The following is a 17,619-nucleotide window of genomic DNA, read 5'->3' as shown; positions in this document are numbered from 1 at the left end:
TATTGTCGATACAATAGTTAGCAGAGAATCTTGTATTCGTTTGGATCCTATAGTATGTCAGTCTCAAAAGAAATCGTCAAATACAGGTTGCCCTAAAACAGAAAAATAGGCGCCACTCAGCTTATACCTGTAGTCAGGTTGAATAAAAACTCGATCTCGTCCAATTGCGATGTAACCATGAGGCTGAAAATACACTACAAGTTTGAACAATGTTCGAGAGCAAATTGAAGTTGTCACTAGCTTTCCTCACCCGAGTTTTCTCACAATACAGGCTGTGCATTTGTTCAACACAATTTGCCAAAACCTAAGCAATTGAACGTGGGTGACGTTTAAGCGTCATCTAGGACATTCGCCCCTTCAGTATTAGCATGAGGGTGCTGCAAGTATTGGATCAGATCTCGATTGGAGGCTGTTTCATCATGGTGCCATCTACCACAATACTATGAAATTGTTGCCTGGTGTGAATACCCGATCAATATACATGGTCAACATAGATTGTGCGTAAAAGTGTTGTGTTACAAATTGGAAAGTGTTATGCTTTTGCCCCAACGATTTTTGCATTGGCGTGACTGCTTTCTCCACAAATGGTATTTTAGATGGTACGATGTATATGTGGGATGTAATCACCCGTTTTCTCCATACCTGTCGCATTCTTGTTACTCCTCTGGCAATTAAGAAACGCTTCTTAAACTCCTTCTCCTTACACGCTCCCTTTTTAAACGATAAAGCTGTATTTCACTGACATGATCCAGGAGAAGGCTATAGTTATAAACTTGTGTGGTAGCTGTCGCATTTCCTCGGACTCTCAATCAGCTGAATCATCAGGTTTCTCTTGACACGTCCCGTAGCAGAGAGACAAGGCCAAATACAAGCTTTACCTTTCAAACATCAGCAACATTTTTACAATACGGTTATAAGTACTCGTATCCGAATTACTGACAACAGAATGCTCTTTAGATAAACAATTTTATTATATCTTATATTCAACTTTTCATACAATATTTACAATTACATATACAATATCTTTACATATCTGTCCACACACAGAGGTGAAGGTCATGTGATGTTGCCATGAAGGTTTGCGATCTCGCTACTGTTGTCAGCAAGCGCGCAGAGATGGCGTCGTTGACTTTTAGCAATTTCAATGCACTGACAGTCCTCAGACACATATTGGTGTCAGACTCTTTAGTGTCCAAGGACAAGAGAAGTAACGTACTCTTAAGTTGTTTCACTTCAACGAGCCATTGATATGCCTTCCAGGAGGTTGGCCAACGATGGACCAAAATATGAAATATGTTAAGGAAGGACATGTCGTTTTTGTTTTTCTATGGAGATGACTCTCATCAAAAATAAAAGTCTTGCTGTTACGTAACTAATTTTATGCAGTCTCAAGATAACAAGCGTACGTAAACAGCGACACTGACACAGACTTCGATAAAACACGCGTTTCTAAAAAATGGTTATTGTTGACATAAACAATAGGATACTAGTAAAAACAACAATTCTATGCGATCCAAACGGAAGTGACTGCCATCAAAAATGTCAATTCGGAGAATAAGTCACGAGTTACTACAGGTCTCGTACTTTAATAGTGATGCCGTATTCAAAGGCAGAAACTAATGACACTGCGCAGCATAATTCCATGCAAGATGGCGCTGCGATCGCTCAACACTTTTGTACAGCAGATGCTCACAGCTTATATAAACAAGATCAAGATCAACGGCAATCGACAGCAGACACCATTAGAGGATATCAACAGCAAGTGAAATGTATATCGAGAGCAAGTATATTGTAAGAGTTTAATCACATTTCTCTGATACTGCCTACATTTTTCTGTACAAACGTGTAAAGCCATCATACATGTGTCACCATCTCCTGTGCAGCTAATTCCATTACGTTTGTAGAGGGATGTCGTTACTGTGATATGAACGAGCCTTGGTAGAGACACTGATGCAGTTGAAGTTACAGGAGTATCAACCAGGTGATGTAACTAACTTTTAAGGGTGAGGGTTTTCGGTCTAGCCATGGAGGTATAAATAAGAGGTATTAAAGCTGATATATGTTCGACCAGGTGATATACTTACATTTTGTTATTCAATAAATACACTTACTGATAGTTCTGTGAATACCATCATAAGTGTGACGTCATATGTCGCGTTAAATGATGCCGTTCTCGAAATGTTTCATTACAAATAGTGCATTTCAACTTCTCTTCCCGTTTTCTTTTGATGGGATCAAATTCTCTGTGATGATGGGAACGCATATGGTAAACTAGGTCACTGGTCATTCTAAAAGTTGCATTACACTTGGCGCACCAGTTTTGAGCTATGCTGACCATAGTCGTAGGTGGGAGCAGTGCGGGCGCTGGTGCCGTTAAAAGTTTTTCTACCATTGGGTTTGTGACTTTTACAGGCATTGCCAAACCCATCGGGACACGCCCGTCTACATAATATGGTAATTTAGTCTGCATGGCGCCTGTTTCTAAATTTCTGATATCGGATAATTTATCATGTGGGCGCGGGAAGTCAGCTGCTTTAAGTGGCGTGTTTTGCATGTCCGAGAAGTTTATCGGTAGATTTTCGTTATAGTTCACGCCAGGTGGCAGCATTGCGCGATGAAATCCGTTCGCAGGCATCATGGGAAAACGAGGCAAATATGGCGCGGATGCGGCAAATATACTTGGTGCGTCCTTGGTAATGCTCGGCCCCGATGACATCATGGTCAATCGTGCAGAATAGGTTGGAGAGGTTGACGATGTTGCTGGAAACATTACACCATTACTGCTCCGCGGGATCGGCGGCGACGTCAAAGAGGTTGGCGACGATTTCGGCGAGTGTGATTTTTCAACTTTCCTGAAAGCACTTCCACCCTCTTCTTCCACGTGGTTAAACGTTGACGTGACTGCCTTATGATTTTTATAGTCTTTTGCATCGGAATTAACCCTTTCCAAATGAAGATCTATCGCCTGGTCTTCCACAAGTCTATGTTTTGGTGACGTTCCCCCATCACCTCCATCGTACTTCCGTTTCTGTGGAACAAGCGCCGATACGTTGAGGGGTGATCTTAGAAGTTGTTCATGTTTTGACATAATGCTGTTTTTCGATTTATCTAAAGATAAACCAATCCCTGTCTCGAATGTAGAAAGACGTGGTTTTGAGCCGATAAGAGCTACGGGTGAATGTATGTTATTTTTGATATAGTCATAACTGTGTCCTAGTGAAATATGGTTTGACTTTGAAACGTTAACTTGGTGAGCACTAGGTATCTTCCTTCGATATTCACACTTAAATCGCATATGCGACCGTAGACTGTAGGGGTGTCGGAATCGACTCTCGCACATTGGGCAGCAGAGACAGCCATTTTCTGAAATAAAGGAACAGATCATAAAAATGACGTTTCAGCAACAACAGACCAAAACATCCAGCACAAATACCACCGATTATCGTGAAAGGGCATTGGAGATTTACAGTTTTTCAACGTTACAAAATTGAAACGTGCTGCGGATATGCGCATAAACAAACGATAAATGGGCGCTTTTGACGCAAGCTGTACTTCGCTCAAAAACAAAACTTTTCTATTTCAGTGAAATAATCTGTAGTAACAGTAAATCGAAGATGTTTTACCTCTTCTGTAAGACGGCTGAACCTCAGGAATTCCCAACATAAGTGCAAAGTCTCTGCTGTACCAAGCCAATATTTCCTCCTTTGGCAATATCGTTCGTATTGTCCGGTAATATATCTGTCCATCTTTGCTGTACACCTCCACGTTTTGTTCTTTCTCGTTTCTTGCTGGATGAATGTAAGGTAGCCATTCCATGATTCGGCTTGGGTCATATAACGTGTCTTTGTCGATCTGGAAAAGATGGGGAATACATGTAATGACGCAGATAGTTTACACCTCAGCGCCGGGCGCGTACCTATGTTCCTGTATATTCCTTGTATATTGCATTTGTATTTGATGCTTCTCAGTTTATTGGTAATAGGGAACAAAATCATGTTCCATTCGGAGAACTTGTAGAATGAGCAGAAAGTTGGGATAATGTTAGTTGAGAAGTTTGCTTACCTTTGTTATTGGAACATCGGGATATTTGTCCTGTGTCATATGGCCTATAAGATATGCCGGGTCTGTCAGGGTCATAGCAGGGGGTATGGGTCCTAGCTTACTCCCGTAGGGGATCTCAGAGGTCGACAGCAGCCCCATGGAGACCTGCAAAACATGAAAGATCGCTTGAATTATTATGGGAGTGTGTCACGATAGGGATGCATTCGAACCATCCCGCCGTCTGGATCAGTTCTGCCCGAAGCGATGCCAAGGGTCGGCGCCTCGTATCGATTACCATGCCTCGTGAGCAGCCAGGGGGCGTTATTCTCAGGTTCTATCCTGAGGCTACATAACCCCCAGGATATTCCCGTTTAAGTGGTCAAGATATTTTATTGGTATTTATGTTAAATGAGAAAGAGATGGATTAGCATTGTGCCAGGACAATGCCAGGGCATTCAATTCGCTTCCCCCGCAGCCAAAAACATGTCGCAGATTCTGGATATGCCCCGCAGACAAAGACCAAGCAACATTCAAATTATCTTAGAGCATCCATAAATGAATTCTCTGAAAGTGCCAAAATATTATTTAATCGAAAACGACTACCTGGAGCAAAATTTGTGCCACAGCCCCTTGGCGGTTTTTGTGCACATTATTACCTTGCTGGGTGATACACTTATATTCATGTCACACGACATCTGTCTCAGATATTATGAATTCCAATGTAATCAACGCAGTTCTTAGACTGCAAGAAGTTTGAATATAAGAAATTAGAATTGTAGTCTCACAGCTGTCGCTGCTTGAAATGGCGTCTTTTCTTTTGAATTTAATTGATATTTGCTAAAGTGTCGAGATGAACGATTTTCACTGAAATGAGCACTTTTCTTTAACTGCACGTATATGATATCAAAGCATTTACAATCAGAAGGGCGGAGATTATAAGTGAGCTAATAAAAAGCAGACTAATGTCCCAAAAATGTTCCAACCGCCGCCATATCTCATAATCATATTTAATCTTAGCAAGTGTGGATTAATCTATAATTGATCCACAAGCCATTGACGCAATATTCCGTTAGGTGTTGAAATGCATCTTTTTGTTTCCTTATGGCAATCTTGTATTGCATACAGTTAGTTTCTACTAATTGTGCTAACTGATGATATCTCAACCAGTAGTGCACCAGTGGCCAAAATTCCAAACGAATGTATTAGCATAGATTGTCTCCAGTTTAATAGCGAATGTATTATATTACAACCAGCTTGAAACAATCGCTTGGTCATTTGCAATGTCGTTGCCCCGCAGGAAACAGCGCATCCCCCATCAAAGATATCGGTCTTCTCCATTGTCTCCCCCCTCACCGTCTGTGCGATATTACAAGAGACATTTGCCGCCAATAAATTCGTACATTGTCGTGTAAAATTACTTCAGTCTGATCAGCATTCTATTCATCTGAATGCAATCAATTCGAAATTATTGCATTCGAAAAATGACCCGGGGTTAAAGACGATAGAAACCCAACCGAGAGCCTGGAGCGGACTTGGCCCATCTGGTTAATTTTGGCGTGAAGATGGCGCGTACCACTTGGAGCACGGGGGTGGTGCTATGCCCGAGATGGACTCAACTAATCAGAGCCTGGTCGCTATCTAAGACAGATGACAATTAAGTGCGGATCTAGCCCAGCATATGTGATAAATTCTAAACCGTCCTCACCATCTGGACACACATTTGTCTTGAAGAGCTAGAGATGTGCAGGACGCCCCTATCAGAGAATAAACCCGGCCGAAACAACGGATGAACCATGTGCTGAGCACTTTGAAAATCCACTAAATGTTGGAATTTTGTTTGCAATTAGTGACAATATAATTACAGATGGGCTGACGGCCTGCTGCCATTGGAAAACATTGGCTACATTATCCTTAAGGAGCGTATTATGGTTATCATTTGACAAAGGGTCCACGAACGACGGACGTTGGCACACACGACACCAAAACAACAGTGTAATATGATCTGACCTCAAACCAATACGAATGACAATTATCATTTTGGGGACCGTCATTTATCTGCCCGGGAGTAGTCCAATTTTGGAATTAAGGGCTTTTCATTCAGCAAATTTAGGCTTCTGGGTGCCAGCCACGCCTCTTTAAGTGAAATACAGCCATGTTCTACCACTAGCTGTGAAAATTACAGAAAACTAGATAGCGGCAAGAAATTTAGTAATAAGGTAATAAAGGTTTTCCTGGTATGCTTTATGAAAATATTGGTGTCCTTAGATTTCACTTCGGGTTTTGTTTAATCTTAACTGCAAATAGGATATTTGATACCTGGGCTCCTTAAAACCCAAAACTGCTTTCTAGCCAATTCTCATGAAATTGACGATACAAGCCGAAATATGTCTGAATAGCAACTGTAATAGGTAAGGTTAGACAACACTTTCTATCAACAGAACACATAATTAATGAAAATTTACAACAGAAATATCACCCAATTGATTTGCACCTTCTTAAGATGAAGGTTCATTACATTATGGCACCATGTCATTTTACCATCGTATTTACGAATTGCAACCGCACCCAATGCCACCTATAACACATTCCGCCAACGGAGGTTCAAGATAGCTGCATCTTCTTCAAGTCGAATGCAACCTATGGCATTGCCTTATGAAGTGTCTGCCACGTTCAGACGAACAGCTTGAAGAGATAAGCAGGTCGGAGTGGCTCCTCCATCTCGGGGAATCTATCGCTAGTCTTCACCTAATTGGACCCGCAGTATTCCAATTATTGGCTGTGGAGAATATGTTGGTTTGATTGAGTTACTCAAGGAATTGGGCGCACGCCACCTACTCTTTGTAGTGCATCATCTCCATTCTGCCTCTACTTAACCATGTGCGAAATTGAAATTCACAACCCGGGTTCCGCTGAAGCCATTTTAACGGAAACAAGCAACGAACATGATTTAATAAACGTGTCTTGATACATGACGTGTACGGGTTATGGATTTTCTTCAATTCTTACATAATCCTGTTTCAGTGACGGTGATTTATTAATTAATAAAGATGCTTCTATTCAAATTACGAAAACAAACTGTTTGGAAAATAAATTGCAGTGTGATGGAGAAAAAAAAAGGTTAATGAATGAGATGAATGTGTCGTGAGTTTGATATGCAGGTGCTAAGCATTTTTGTGTTAGTCGAGTTGATTCTGGTGAAAGTCATTAAAACTCACAGCATACTCAGTATGATTGCTTATTGATGTATCGAGATTGAGAAATGAAGGCAAATTAATGACATTTCGACACAACATATGGCCATCAGTGCGCGAAACGCATCGAATTGACAGACTAATCAACTAATTTAAGTCAAGATTCGATAGCATTCTTACTGATGGGCCATTCGCAATGAAGCAAATATGTCAATTTTGGACACGGAATGACTTAATATGTGCATAACAATGGCAAGGCAGTGCGCTGCGGGAATTTTCTTCTCAATATGATCCGCTGCGTGCAGATCGAATCACTGCGCAAATTCTCTGATAGAATTTTGAAAAGGCTGGGGTAAATCTAATCATTGGTGACAGGCGTTTTATAGATGCGTCCTCCGTTGGTACACCGAGACGAGCCAATGATCTGTTTGAATGATATTATGACCGTAATTATTGGGAGATTTCAATTCAGGGTGGATTGAGATGAAGTCTAGGGAGAGGATTCCAAGATGTGGCAGTAACGATCAGTCCGTCAGATCACAAAAGCCAGCAAATATTGCTATGGCATCCCGGGACAAGGAGGCCAACTTGGACGAGCCAAGGCATAAGGAGCGCGGGCCGTGATTAGTCTTAGAGCTGCTCATCAAGTCAGAAGACACAATCAGATTTATATCTGGAAATCCAAGAGTCTCATAGATACGATCTAAGCTGATCAATGCCGCATATGAATTAGGTCTGCAGTCGAGTACCCATATGAGATTTGTCTGTAGTCGAGTACGTACTTATCTTAAAGCAGAAATCTGGCCTACGCATTTCTTTTTATACTCAATATATCTTGATTATATCCAATCGTATCAATAACTTTGCTCAGTTGAACAAGTTTATATTTGAACGCATTTTGGTGGGGATCAATCTCTGATAGGCTTACTCCGCCAGGTCCCATTCTCAATCTTGGAACCCTGATCGGGGCCCTGATCTCTCCTGAGTGGTACTCCAGCAATATGAAGTAACTCAATGATGAAGCGGCGCAACTATATGGACGTCTTGATGCGCTCAACCGTAATTTGCCATTACGGTCCTATTGATAAGAAAAGTGAATAACATCAGACTCATGTAGAAAACACTTATATTTTATGTCTAAAAAGGATGAGGAGATTGGTGTATGAGAGGATATACTTATGGTCGGCGGACATCCAAATCTAATTGTTCAGGCGCATTCTGTTACTTGTTTCTTGCTTCGATTTCGATATGAAGAGTCTTTGATAGTGAATAAAACTGGATTTATTCCATATTATTATTTCCGCTTTCAAAATGATTTTGTATTTATTGGTAAGTATGAAGTGCTGATAGTTTTAAAATGTAATAAAATCAGTAACCAATGTCATTGGCTGGAAGAATGCAAATTAGGCAAAGACAGTAGAGCCTCACTTGGCATGAACCTCTCCATTAACGATAACCCCTTTATTAAGGACAAATCATTGGTCCCAAATTGGTCATTTGATTGAAGTTGACCTCTACAGTCAGGACCTCTCTATTAAGGACAGCATTTATAAGTCAAAAGAGTGTCCTTAGACAGGTTCTATACACTGGTACTGTTTTTACTGGCCATGTGAAGTTTAATTGGGCATAGTTCCAAAAATGATCACACTGTTTTTTCTGTACCACCCTGTAAATGATACAATTAGGATACTCATTAGTCCTTCCCAGACAGCAATATCATTAAGATCTTGGTCATGACCAGTAGCTTCCTTGTCTGACAGCCATAATACTGCAGCAGATTCCCCTTGTCTTAAAAGGCAATCTCGGTCAGGCCGCCCGGGCAATGACGAGTATCCACTCTGACAGCTGCCACAAGAACCTGGTTCAATCAATGTGAACCAGCCTTGGACATAGCACGGCGGAAAATTAAATCATGACCCCGCACATCCTCGTCAATACCAAAAGGAATAAGGAGCAAATCTAAATTGTATCATGAAATATTGAAAACTTCATTAAGCCGGCTTTGTCGGAGTAACCAACACGCTACGTATCTTGTTTCGGAGATGAGGGATTTAGCGGCGGGTTGGTAATTGCGTAGTGTCCCAGTTGGCACCTTCGATTCCAAGTCATTACGGCGCGTTAGTATCAAAAACCCTAGACAACGCCGCAGAGCCGCGTCTGGACAATATGTCACGTATAACGAAGCTGGCGACCCCGGGTAAAACAATTTTCGGCTAAGCATATTTGGGTGTTTACGGCCATATAGCCTGGGGTTAGATGCGGATTTCCAAGTCGCTATCCTATGATATGACTTATGGGCCATTAGCACCTTGAGTATTAACCTCGATAAATGATTTTGCGCCGTTCTCAGGTAAATCAAAGTTATTAGCCACTTTGTCAGAAGATGGTTTGAGTCAGCTTCAGATCAGGAACCTCGATTATGGGGATTAGCGTTTGGGACTCTGTGACACTAAATCCTAACATCATTCACGAAGGCAGGGGTTTAATTATAAACTTGACACGAAACCGTTACATTTGAATGTGCTGCCGTACGACCTTTGAAATTGGACTGAAAGAAATTCGATCGGCCGGGGATTTGGATGGTGTTTTCAATATGCTGCGTGATGAGCTAGAGTCGTGTCAAAGGGATGAGAGTTAGAAAACATGGAGGTGTCTGATAAATCACACTGGGATGCGCTGCAGAGATAATAAACATGTCAGGGAGGACGTGCTCTTGGGACTATAGCTAGATCGAAAAGAGAAATGACAAAATGACAAATGTCGAAACGGAAGGTTTGGCTGGCGCTGGCTCATGGCGGATGAACATCAAACTAATGTTGATCCCATTGAGGAAGTCAGAAACAAAAGCAAAACTGTTCCTGACTGATGAAGAACCTAACAAAAGCACCGAGTCTGATTATTTGCAAACAAGAAATGTACCCAAGGTAGCTATTTGAAATCATCGAAAATCGCTCCAAAATGTAGCGAGTGTTAGTTTATGACTTCTTCAAAAGTATCGAGTGTCATTTGAGGAAGTTAACGAGACCACTAATTTCGCCATTACCCGTAATCAGAGTCCCAGGAAGACCCAGTGATTTTCTCTGCATTGTTTATCTTATCTGCTGCCCCTCCACGCGGAAAACCCCGTCATAATTGCGTACCGGAGACAAAAGCTCGGTTGGGGATATTGCGCTAGGCTGTGTAAGAAACGGTTACCAAGGGCCGGGTATCGCAACGCACCCCAAGGGAAATAGCGATGGGTGAATATTAGAGTGATTTACGTGGCGTGTCTTTGAAATGTTATCTATTGTTGCCGAGATTAGGTGATCTATAGAACTGGGACCTTCTGCTAGGGTAGCCGAAATGCCTCAACTCAAAGGAACCTATTTACGGAAAGAGCTCAATCTGTTCCATTCCCCGTGAGGGAGATAATTTTAGTACCGTTGGCGAGGCATATGGGTGACGCGTAAAAATAGGTCGGTATGCAAGACCCTCTCCTGATCGAGTGCGTTAGGAATTTTTATAGAGATATTAGCCATTAATGTGTTTAACACGTTATTTGTGCACCTTTGACAGGTTGTTGCATCATTAACTTCCTTAGAGCCCTTCACAGATGACGTCGCCAGTCTTGTCATATTCGGAGACGCCAAGCGAATACAGAATTTCTGTTTGGAGCAGGGACGTTGGGTACTGACATGACTGAGTCATACACTGGTATTGCTCGATAATGAAATCGATTTGGATCAGTTTTTCATGAAATTGGCAAGGGATAGGTATTCTTAAGTGGGTTTAAACCTTAAAAAGCTACTAGAATCTAAAGTATCGATGTTCCTTATAATTACATGGTTTGAACACATTGTAAACAACCAACAGTTCAAAATTCCTAAATGCTTCAGTATCGGTATAGGAATTCATGCACTGTGGGTTGTTTACTCTAAAGCTTAACAAATTACATGTAGTTAACAAACACGAGTAAGATTCATGTAAGAGGGTTTTTTCGAGAAAGCTGAATCTCGTTGACAACTCTAACTCAGTCGTGTAAGTGGCATTTGCAACAATTATCTAAAGACGAACAGAGAACTGAAATAATTATTCAGAATGATAACTCCAAGTCCGTGATAATTCAGCTGCCTATAATAGCACGGTCAAGTTGATTCAAAATCAAATTAAGATCTCTTTGCACGGGTTATTTCTGGCTCGTGTGATCTGATTGAATGGTCACCCATTGACAGAATGACAGATTGTGCCAGTGTCTGGTGATTATCGTTCTGACACGGTTAGCAAGTCAAGAGTGGCCGCTGCAGACATCTTGAGTTATCAACTAACCGGCGTGAAGGAAGAGATAGTACGCGTTGTAAGAACATTGAATATGTGGGTATAATGGAAAATGTACATTGCTCAATATTTAGAAGATTCGCGTAAGATTCTAACAGTATATAAATTAACTCAGAATCTTATCTTCTAACATAACCCATGATGACGCTCTTTTCCTGCACTTCGTCGGAGCTTTCTTATTATATGAAACAGTAGTCTTTGGCTCCGCAGCCTTTGGCGGCAGAAGATAGTATAGTCATCCCCTGTAGTCATCCCGCTTTACTGGCAAATTACATGACCATGTCAATGCAAATCACTATCCGTTAGGACTCTGTAAGTCTTCAAATTGAGATGAGCAAGACAACATTGTAATTTGTAACATCGCGTGTGAAAATGATTCCGGGATGAATAGGCGCTAATGGCCTAGTGATAGCTGATTCCCATAGAGTTAATTGCAAGGGGAAGCATCTTCTAAAGGATGCGTTATACGTTGAATAAGATGGGCTCGCCTGGGTGGTAGTTTAAGTGATTAGGCAACCATTGAAGAAGGGGACGAAGGAAGTCTTTGGGAGGTTTTTACCCGAGGGTATAAACACCCTTGGCCTGTTTAGAAAAGTATGACGGCGACGATATTAACAGTATCAAAGGGACCCAATGAAGTATGAAAGAACTTATCATTAGAATTCACTAAACCCATTGGAGATTACTTTGCATAGGGCACGTAAGGAGACGAAAGGATGCTGCTTAGATGATTGAGAGAACATAAAGTGCTGCGGGCAAGACAAGGGTCTTCAAAAGAGTATCGGGCGATATCTTTAAAGCTTTTAAGTGCCGTTATCCACAACCAGGAAGTGATTTATTCGGTGAAAGGGAAATGTGCATGACCTGGGTTGACAATTGAAGAGAAAGGGTTTAAATAAGGAAAGGTTTCGAGCTTCTTTGAAGTGATCACGACTTGTTACAATGGCATGTCTGGGTAAAAGTTGAAGGTTAGATGCTTTATACAGTTTGGGAATGAATACGCTGAAGGGAAGGGTATGTCAATGCTGTTCTAGATTTAATCAGTCATACGCTTGGGTGTGATTTCTATTTTTTTAAGATTCAAACTGAGCGGCTAACGGTATACTAATGACACCTAAGGGGATGGGAATAACTAATTGTCAAATGTTGGTGAATTCAAGTCAGTACATCACTCAAAGCATCACTTGGACATGTACGGTACATAAGCGTTATGATCAGTTGATACTACGCTATCCTCAGCACTTTATAGCCAATATTCCTTCTTAAACGACATAAGCTTACATGTACATTGTACATGACAGAAGTTTCACACATATGATAAAAGACAATTAATTCAGCTATTTTCTTCCATAATGTCAAGTAATGGATTAACATCTGTACTCGATAATGTTCTATAAAGCATATCTTTTACACGTATTCTGTACTTTTAGAATAAATTTTGAATAATTGAACATAGGACATGAGTCTAATCCATTTCTGTCGAACGATAAAGATTCTTTGATGACAACAAATAGATAGTGTGATTAGTCGGGCTAAAATTTCCTACTGTAATCCGGAAATACGGAACTGTGAAAACAAAACAATAACGAGGATGATGGTTACCCTACCTTAATGGTCCCGCAGATTCAAAGGAAGTATGATGACAGAAGATGGTAGAGAAATCCAAGCGAACGTGTGCAAGCGACGAGTCTGCCCCACCAGATGGATTGACTCTATTATTGACAAGATATTTTAACCCTCCCTTCCTCATCCTAACTAGCTATTGTGCTGAAAACTGCTATAGGAACGCTGCAGTGAATAGATGAGATTTTCAAAGAGAGTTGAAACTTCGCAACAATGAAACTGTTATTGTTATTACGTTGACCTCGGTAGTGTTGCGAAAGATTGAGGTGACCCAGTGTCAAAGGCAACCATTTTAGCCCAGGGGTAACGTCACCACAATATGCCCAAGAAAATGTGTGCAGTAATTTTGGATACCAAAGGTGCAATTTAATTTTGTTGTCGAACAGATTTTGTTTTTGTGCTTTGTCTAATGATATGCCAAGGACACTTCTTTATCTTGCCTCATCTTAGCACCCATATGTCACGCAAATATGCCACAAATTTGACTGTTGCCCCAGCCGGTGCGAAGACGGTGAATAGAGGAGAGTCTTTGAAAATTGACCATTAAACGACCATTATCGTAAGTCTTGATAAGAAAGGATTAACAACCTCCGAAATATTCAATAATCTAATGTCAGGAATCATTGCTTGGTTATCAAGTTGATACTTGGGCACATTCGACTACAAACTTCGTGCTATGATTATATGACGCCAGTGCATCAGTGATTTGAAAATTCCATGTAGGTTCCTTCACTAGGGCTCAGGCATTTCAAATTTGGCGTTTCCTCTTGGGGTTGCCCCGCTTTGATACTGAGGTGATTGCCAAATATGTTATGCCTGGTGGTCGATTAAATTATGAAGTAGGCTGACACAGTGTCAATGGAATCCTCCCTTCTGCATAACCGCATCGGGGAATCACAAATCCTTTTGGAGAGGTGCTTGGACAATGGGTCAGAACACTTATAAACTCTGAATACGTGAAGTACGAAAACGGTAACAGTTAGCGAGCACAATAAGGAAGAGGGTCAGGCTAAGTCACCTGTGAAAAGCTATAACAGACCATAATGATAGGCAATTTGCGACAGAGACCTAAAATTAAAATTTGATGGAAATAAACGTGGCATCCTTCAGGAATGTGATGTTTAAATCTCACTTAGGGTCCTTAGTGTGTCCTTCAATGTCGTAGGAGTATGGGCTTAATGATTTGTAGCAGCATGGAAACAGACTTTTCGGTTTGCTATGGTCTTCTCTTGCTCATCTATCATAACTGATGAGAGATTGAGACATGGGGAATGTTGTGCTCGGTGACACCTTATTGTGGTAGGTGAAGGCTTTTGTTGAAAACGCTCTGTTCCCTAACCACTGGTTAAGGGTCAGCTGGTTCCATCGAGGGGAGAAACTATGACATCTCCATTCGTGAAGAATTGGCGCTATCTGAAGCATCTCATAGGCGAACTGTGGTTAATGTCTTGAGAACAAACATTAACTAGTAAATCCTTTAGAAATAGATATTTTCATGTCATGATTTGCCATTGCCAGAAGAGTCACACTCTATGCAGTGATATTCACATCTGGATGCTGCCTTATCAATCTGATATGGACATACATGTATGACAAACTTATTACCAAATATTACCAAATGTTCCATATAACCAACAACAAGAATCAAGAAACTGATAAATTGTTCTTTTTGGTCGATAATCAGGAAATTTGATGGTTATGAACACGTCCACGTTCAATTTCTCAATATCTCCATTTGCAACTGTCTAATTCCTATCGGACTTCTATCGGTGACAAGCATGAACACACAACATAGAATCATACTTACAGCTTTGCTGTATCTTGAAGTATGAATTGTAATCCAAAGTCCTTATTACGAAATTACGTTCTCTCGAAGATATCCCGCTCTACCTCTGAAACTAACAAATTGATACAAGCCATGAGTCAAAAGCTAGCCTTTTCAGTCACTTATACATGACGATAGTGCAAGTCGATGCTGAAATAAAGAACTGCTCTTTCACACAACGAATGAACAACAAGCTAAAGTCTTGGCGGAAACAGACATGATGCCCTGTATGGGAAGGAGAAAATTAGGATACATATAGGCAGGATGTTTCTGGCTTTCATGATTTTAAAAAAAATATCCCCCAAGAAGCTTTGGTATGATGTAACCGCCATACAAAATCAACCGTAACCCAAACACAACTACACTTAGCTGGTGGCAAATCACAACTACTAAGTATTTCAATTCATTTTAAGTTATCCGTAATGACGTGTTGATATCTCAGGTCATCCATGGTATTAAGGACGATAGGTCTACAGACCATTTTGCTAAAGATGTTCACCCTGACTAAAAAGTGATATTTTTTCCTGAGCGGATCATGCAACCGCTGTTATCATACAGCCACATATTGAAGGTATTAAGTCGAAACCATTAAGTCATTTGTCACGAATTGGCCTGTAGACCAGATCGGATGAAGGCTTAAGGTGCCACCATTGTTGTTATGTGTCATCGTTAACAGGCATATCGTGGTATACTTGGGCATACGTAATCCACTTACTGAAATGAACAAATGTTACAAAAACCTGACACCCGCACAGAAAGTCCTCTTGAGTTCGGTGTACATAACATAAATGAAGCTGCTCTAGAAGCCACACTGACATATCGCCACGTACATTTCCCACACGGCATAACGATGAAAGTAATTACGGCAATCGGCAGTACAGGAGGCTAAAATAAAACTAAAAGATCTACTGAAATGAACAAAAGGGAAATTGCATAAGGAATACTTACTCAATCAGGCTACTAATCACGGACACGTGCGCACGTGTCTAATCGTCTGTTGAGACGCGTGCGGGCGTTCGCCGGTCAATCTGTTCCAAGAATGCTATCCTCTCCTTGACGTTGGTCGCTTTTATCGAACCCAGTCAATCATCTCTGAACGTCCTCAAGCCCGCCGCTCACCATCACACCTAAAGCAGCATGGCTGCTGAAAGCTGCGCGCTGATTGGTCCATTTATAATAAATGTAATTGGTTGATACTGCTTGATAGAGGCGGCTTTCATACAAATTGACAAACGCCGCCACCAGCAGATGCTGCATTTGGAGTTTGTTTCAGTCAAGTTTAACGCAAATCATCTACACACTCTTTAGCAATCCGTTAATGAATGGCCATCGAATATCCTGCAAGTTAAGGCGAATCTTATATTCTTTAGGGACTACAAGTAAATCAACTGAATCCCTAGGACCTGCAATACCTTGAATACTGGAAGCAAACGACTTGACAATGTCAAGAATGAACAATGCATTGAATGAAATGATAGAAGGGATATGCTGGCTTCATATGAGGGAGGTTGTGTCCCAAGGAGCTTGGTATAATTCGTCATTGAATATCACGTACTGATGCAAATGGCTGAACAATTGTTGGAAACGTATCGTGGAGGGCTCATGGGGTTGCTTTCTTACCAGTAAGCTGTTTTGAGAAAGGAAAATAATGTTACAATAATGTATGAAAACATAAAAAGAGCATCACGTTTCATCATACCATCAAATTCACAATTTGAACCTCCCTTGTTTCACCACTAATTGTCAGAGATACTGAAGAAACTTCGTCACCAACGTCTTATATGTTAGTTGTTGCTTTTATCATATTCTAATAGGAGACAGGGTATGTGATGTAAAGAACCATTCTCCTACGTCACACGTATTTTGAGCCTTTTGGCTTTGAACCAACACAAATATACAGTTCATAGAGGTTTTTTTCCCTCATAAAAAAGAACAAAAATTCAATGAATATGTTTGAGCTTGTGATGAACCGGGCTTTATTTCCCTGAAAAAACCTATACGGGGTGCATATTTGTGTTGGCTGAAAAATCAAATGCTGAAATATTTTTTCAAAGAGTGCCCAACGGAAAAAAAAGAAGTGAGTGAATTTTGTCATTGGACAGAAAGGAGAAAGCATCAACAATCATAGCTTCAACTCGAATGTTACATTTACCATGACACCAGCCAATTTATATAATAGTGGAACGATATTTCTCTACTGGACTGGCATCATGGTAACTGTATTATCGCCTTCAAGTCAGTCGTACATTCTGTGGAAATGTCATCCATGGAGAAACTTGACCATATGCCCCTTTTAAAATCCGAGATTCCAAACTCGCGGTACCTGATACGAAGATATTCCAAGTCTTCTCTCAAGAGTCCACCTACAGTATTGTCTATAACCACGTGTGCGCGCCATGTCAAGACAATACCACTTCCAGAGGAGCCCGGCAATAGATGGACCATCTGTCAAGATTAATCACAGCATCTCCATTAAAATGTAATAGTGACTTGCCAAGCGGGTGAATATGACCAAGAAAGCACAATCAAATAGCCCCGTTGATATCGACTTTCCAAATGACAATCGAAACGCGTGAAAGCATCTGAAATCTGGACCAGGGTATCATTTGTGCGATATGGCTTAAA

At 40.9% G+C, this 17,619-nt stretch overlaps 1 protein-coding gene across 1 annotated transcript; it reads right to left on the bottom strand.

The window, feature by feature from the left end:
- Window positions 1-952: 952 nt before the first annotated feature.
- LOC135497630 (zinc finger protein 488-like) lies at window positions 953-16,066 on the bottom strand. Its single transcript, XM_064787488.1, has 5 exons — window positions 15,943-16,066; window positions 14,977-15,067; window positions 4,063-4,206; window positions 3,624-3,852; window positions 953-3,363 (listed from the first exon to the last, which is right to left on the bottom strand). The coding sequence occupies exons 3-5, from the start codon at window positions 4,198-4,200 to the stop codon at window positions 2,132-2,134; spliced, it is 1,599 nt and encodes a 532-aa protein (XP_064643558.1). The 5' UTR covers window positions 4,201-4,206; window positions 14,977-15,067; window positions 15,943-16,066; the 3' UTR covers window positions 953-2,131.
- Window positions 16,067-17,619: the final 1,553 nt, after the last annotated feature.

Source organism: Lineus longissimus, chromosome 1, assembly GCF_910592395.1.
Source record: "Lineus longissimus chromosome 1, tnLinLong1.2, whole genome shotgun sequence".
NCBI classification, from domain to species: Eukaryota; Metazoa; Nemertea; class Pilidiophora; order Heteronemertea; family Lineidae; genus Lineus; species Lineus longissimus.
The sequence above is the reverse complement of the archived record's forward strand: the minus strand, read 5'-3'. Positions and strand labels throughout refer to the sequence as shown.

Bases quoted from the DNA above. Each gene is read 5' to 3' on its own strand.
- LOC135497630 (XM_064787488.1), bottom strand. From the start codon at position 4,200: ATGGGGCTGCTGTCGACCTCTGAGATCCCCTACGGGAGTAAGCTAGGA. The intron at 3,853-4,062 runs GTAAGCAAACTT...CATCTTTTCCAG, and splicing joins CCGATGTTCCAATAACAAAG to ATCGACAAAGACACGTTATA. The intron at 3,364-3,623 runs GTAAAACATCTT...CCTTTATTTCAG, and splicing joins TCAGCCGTCTTACAGAAGAG to AAAATGGCTGTCTCTGCTGC.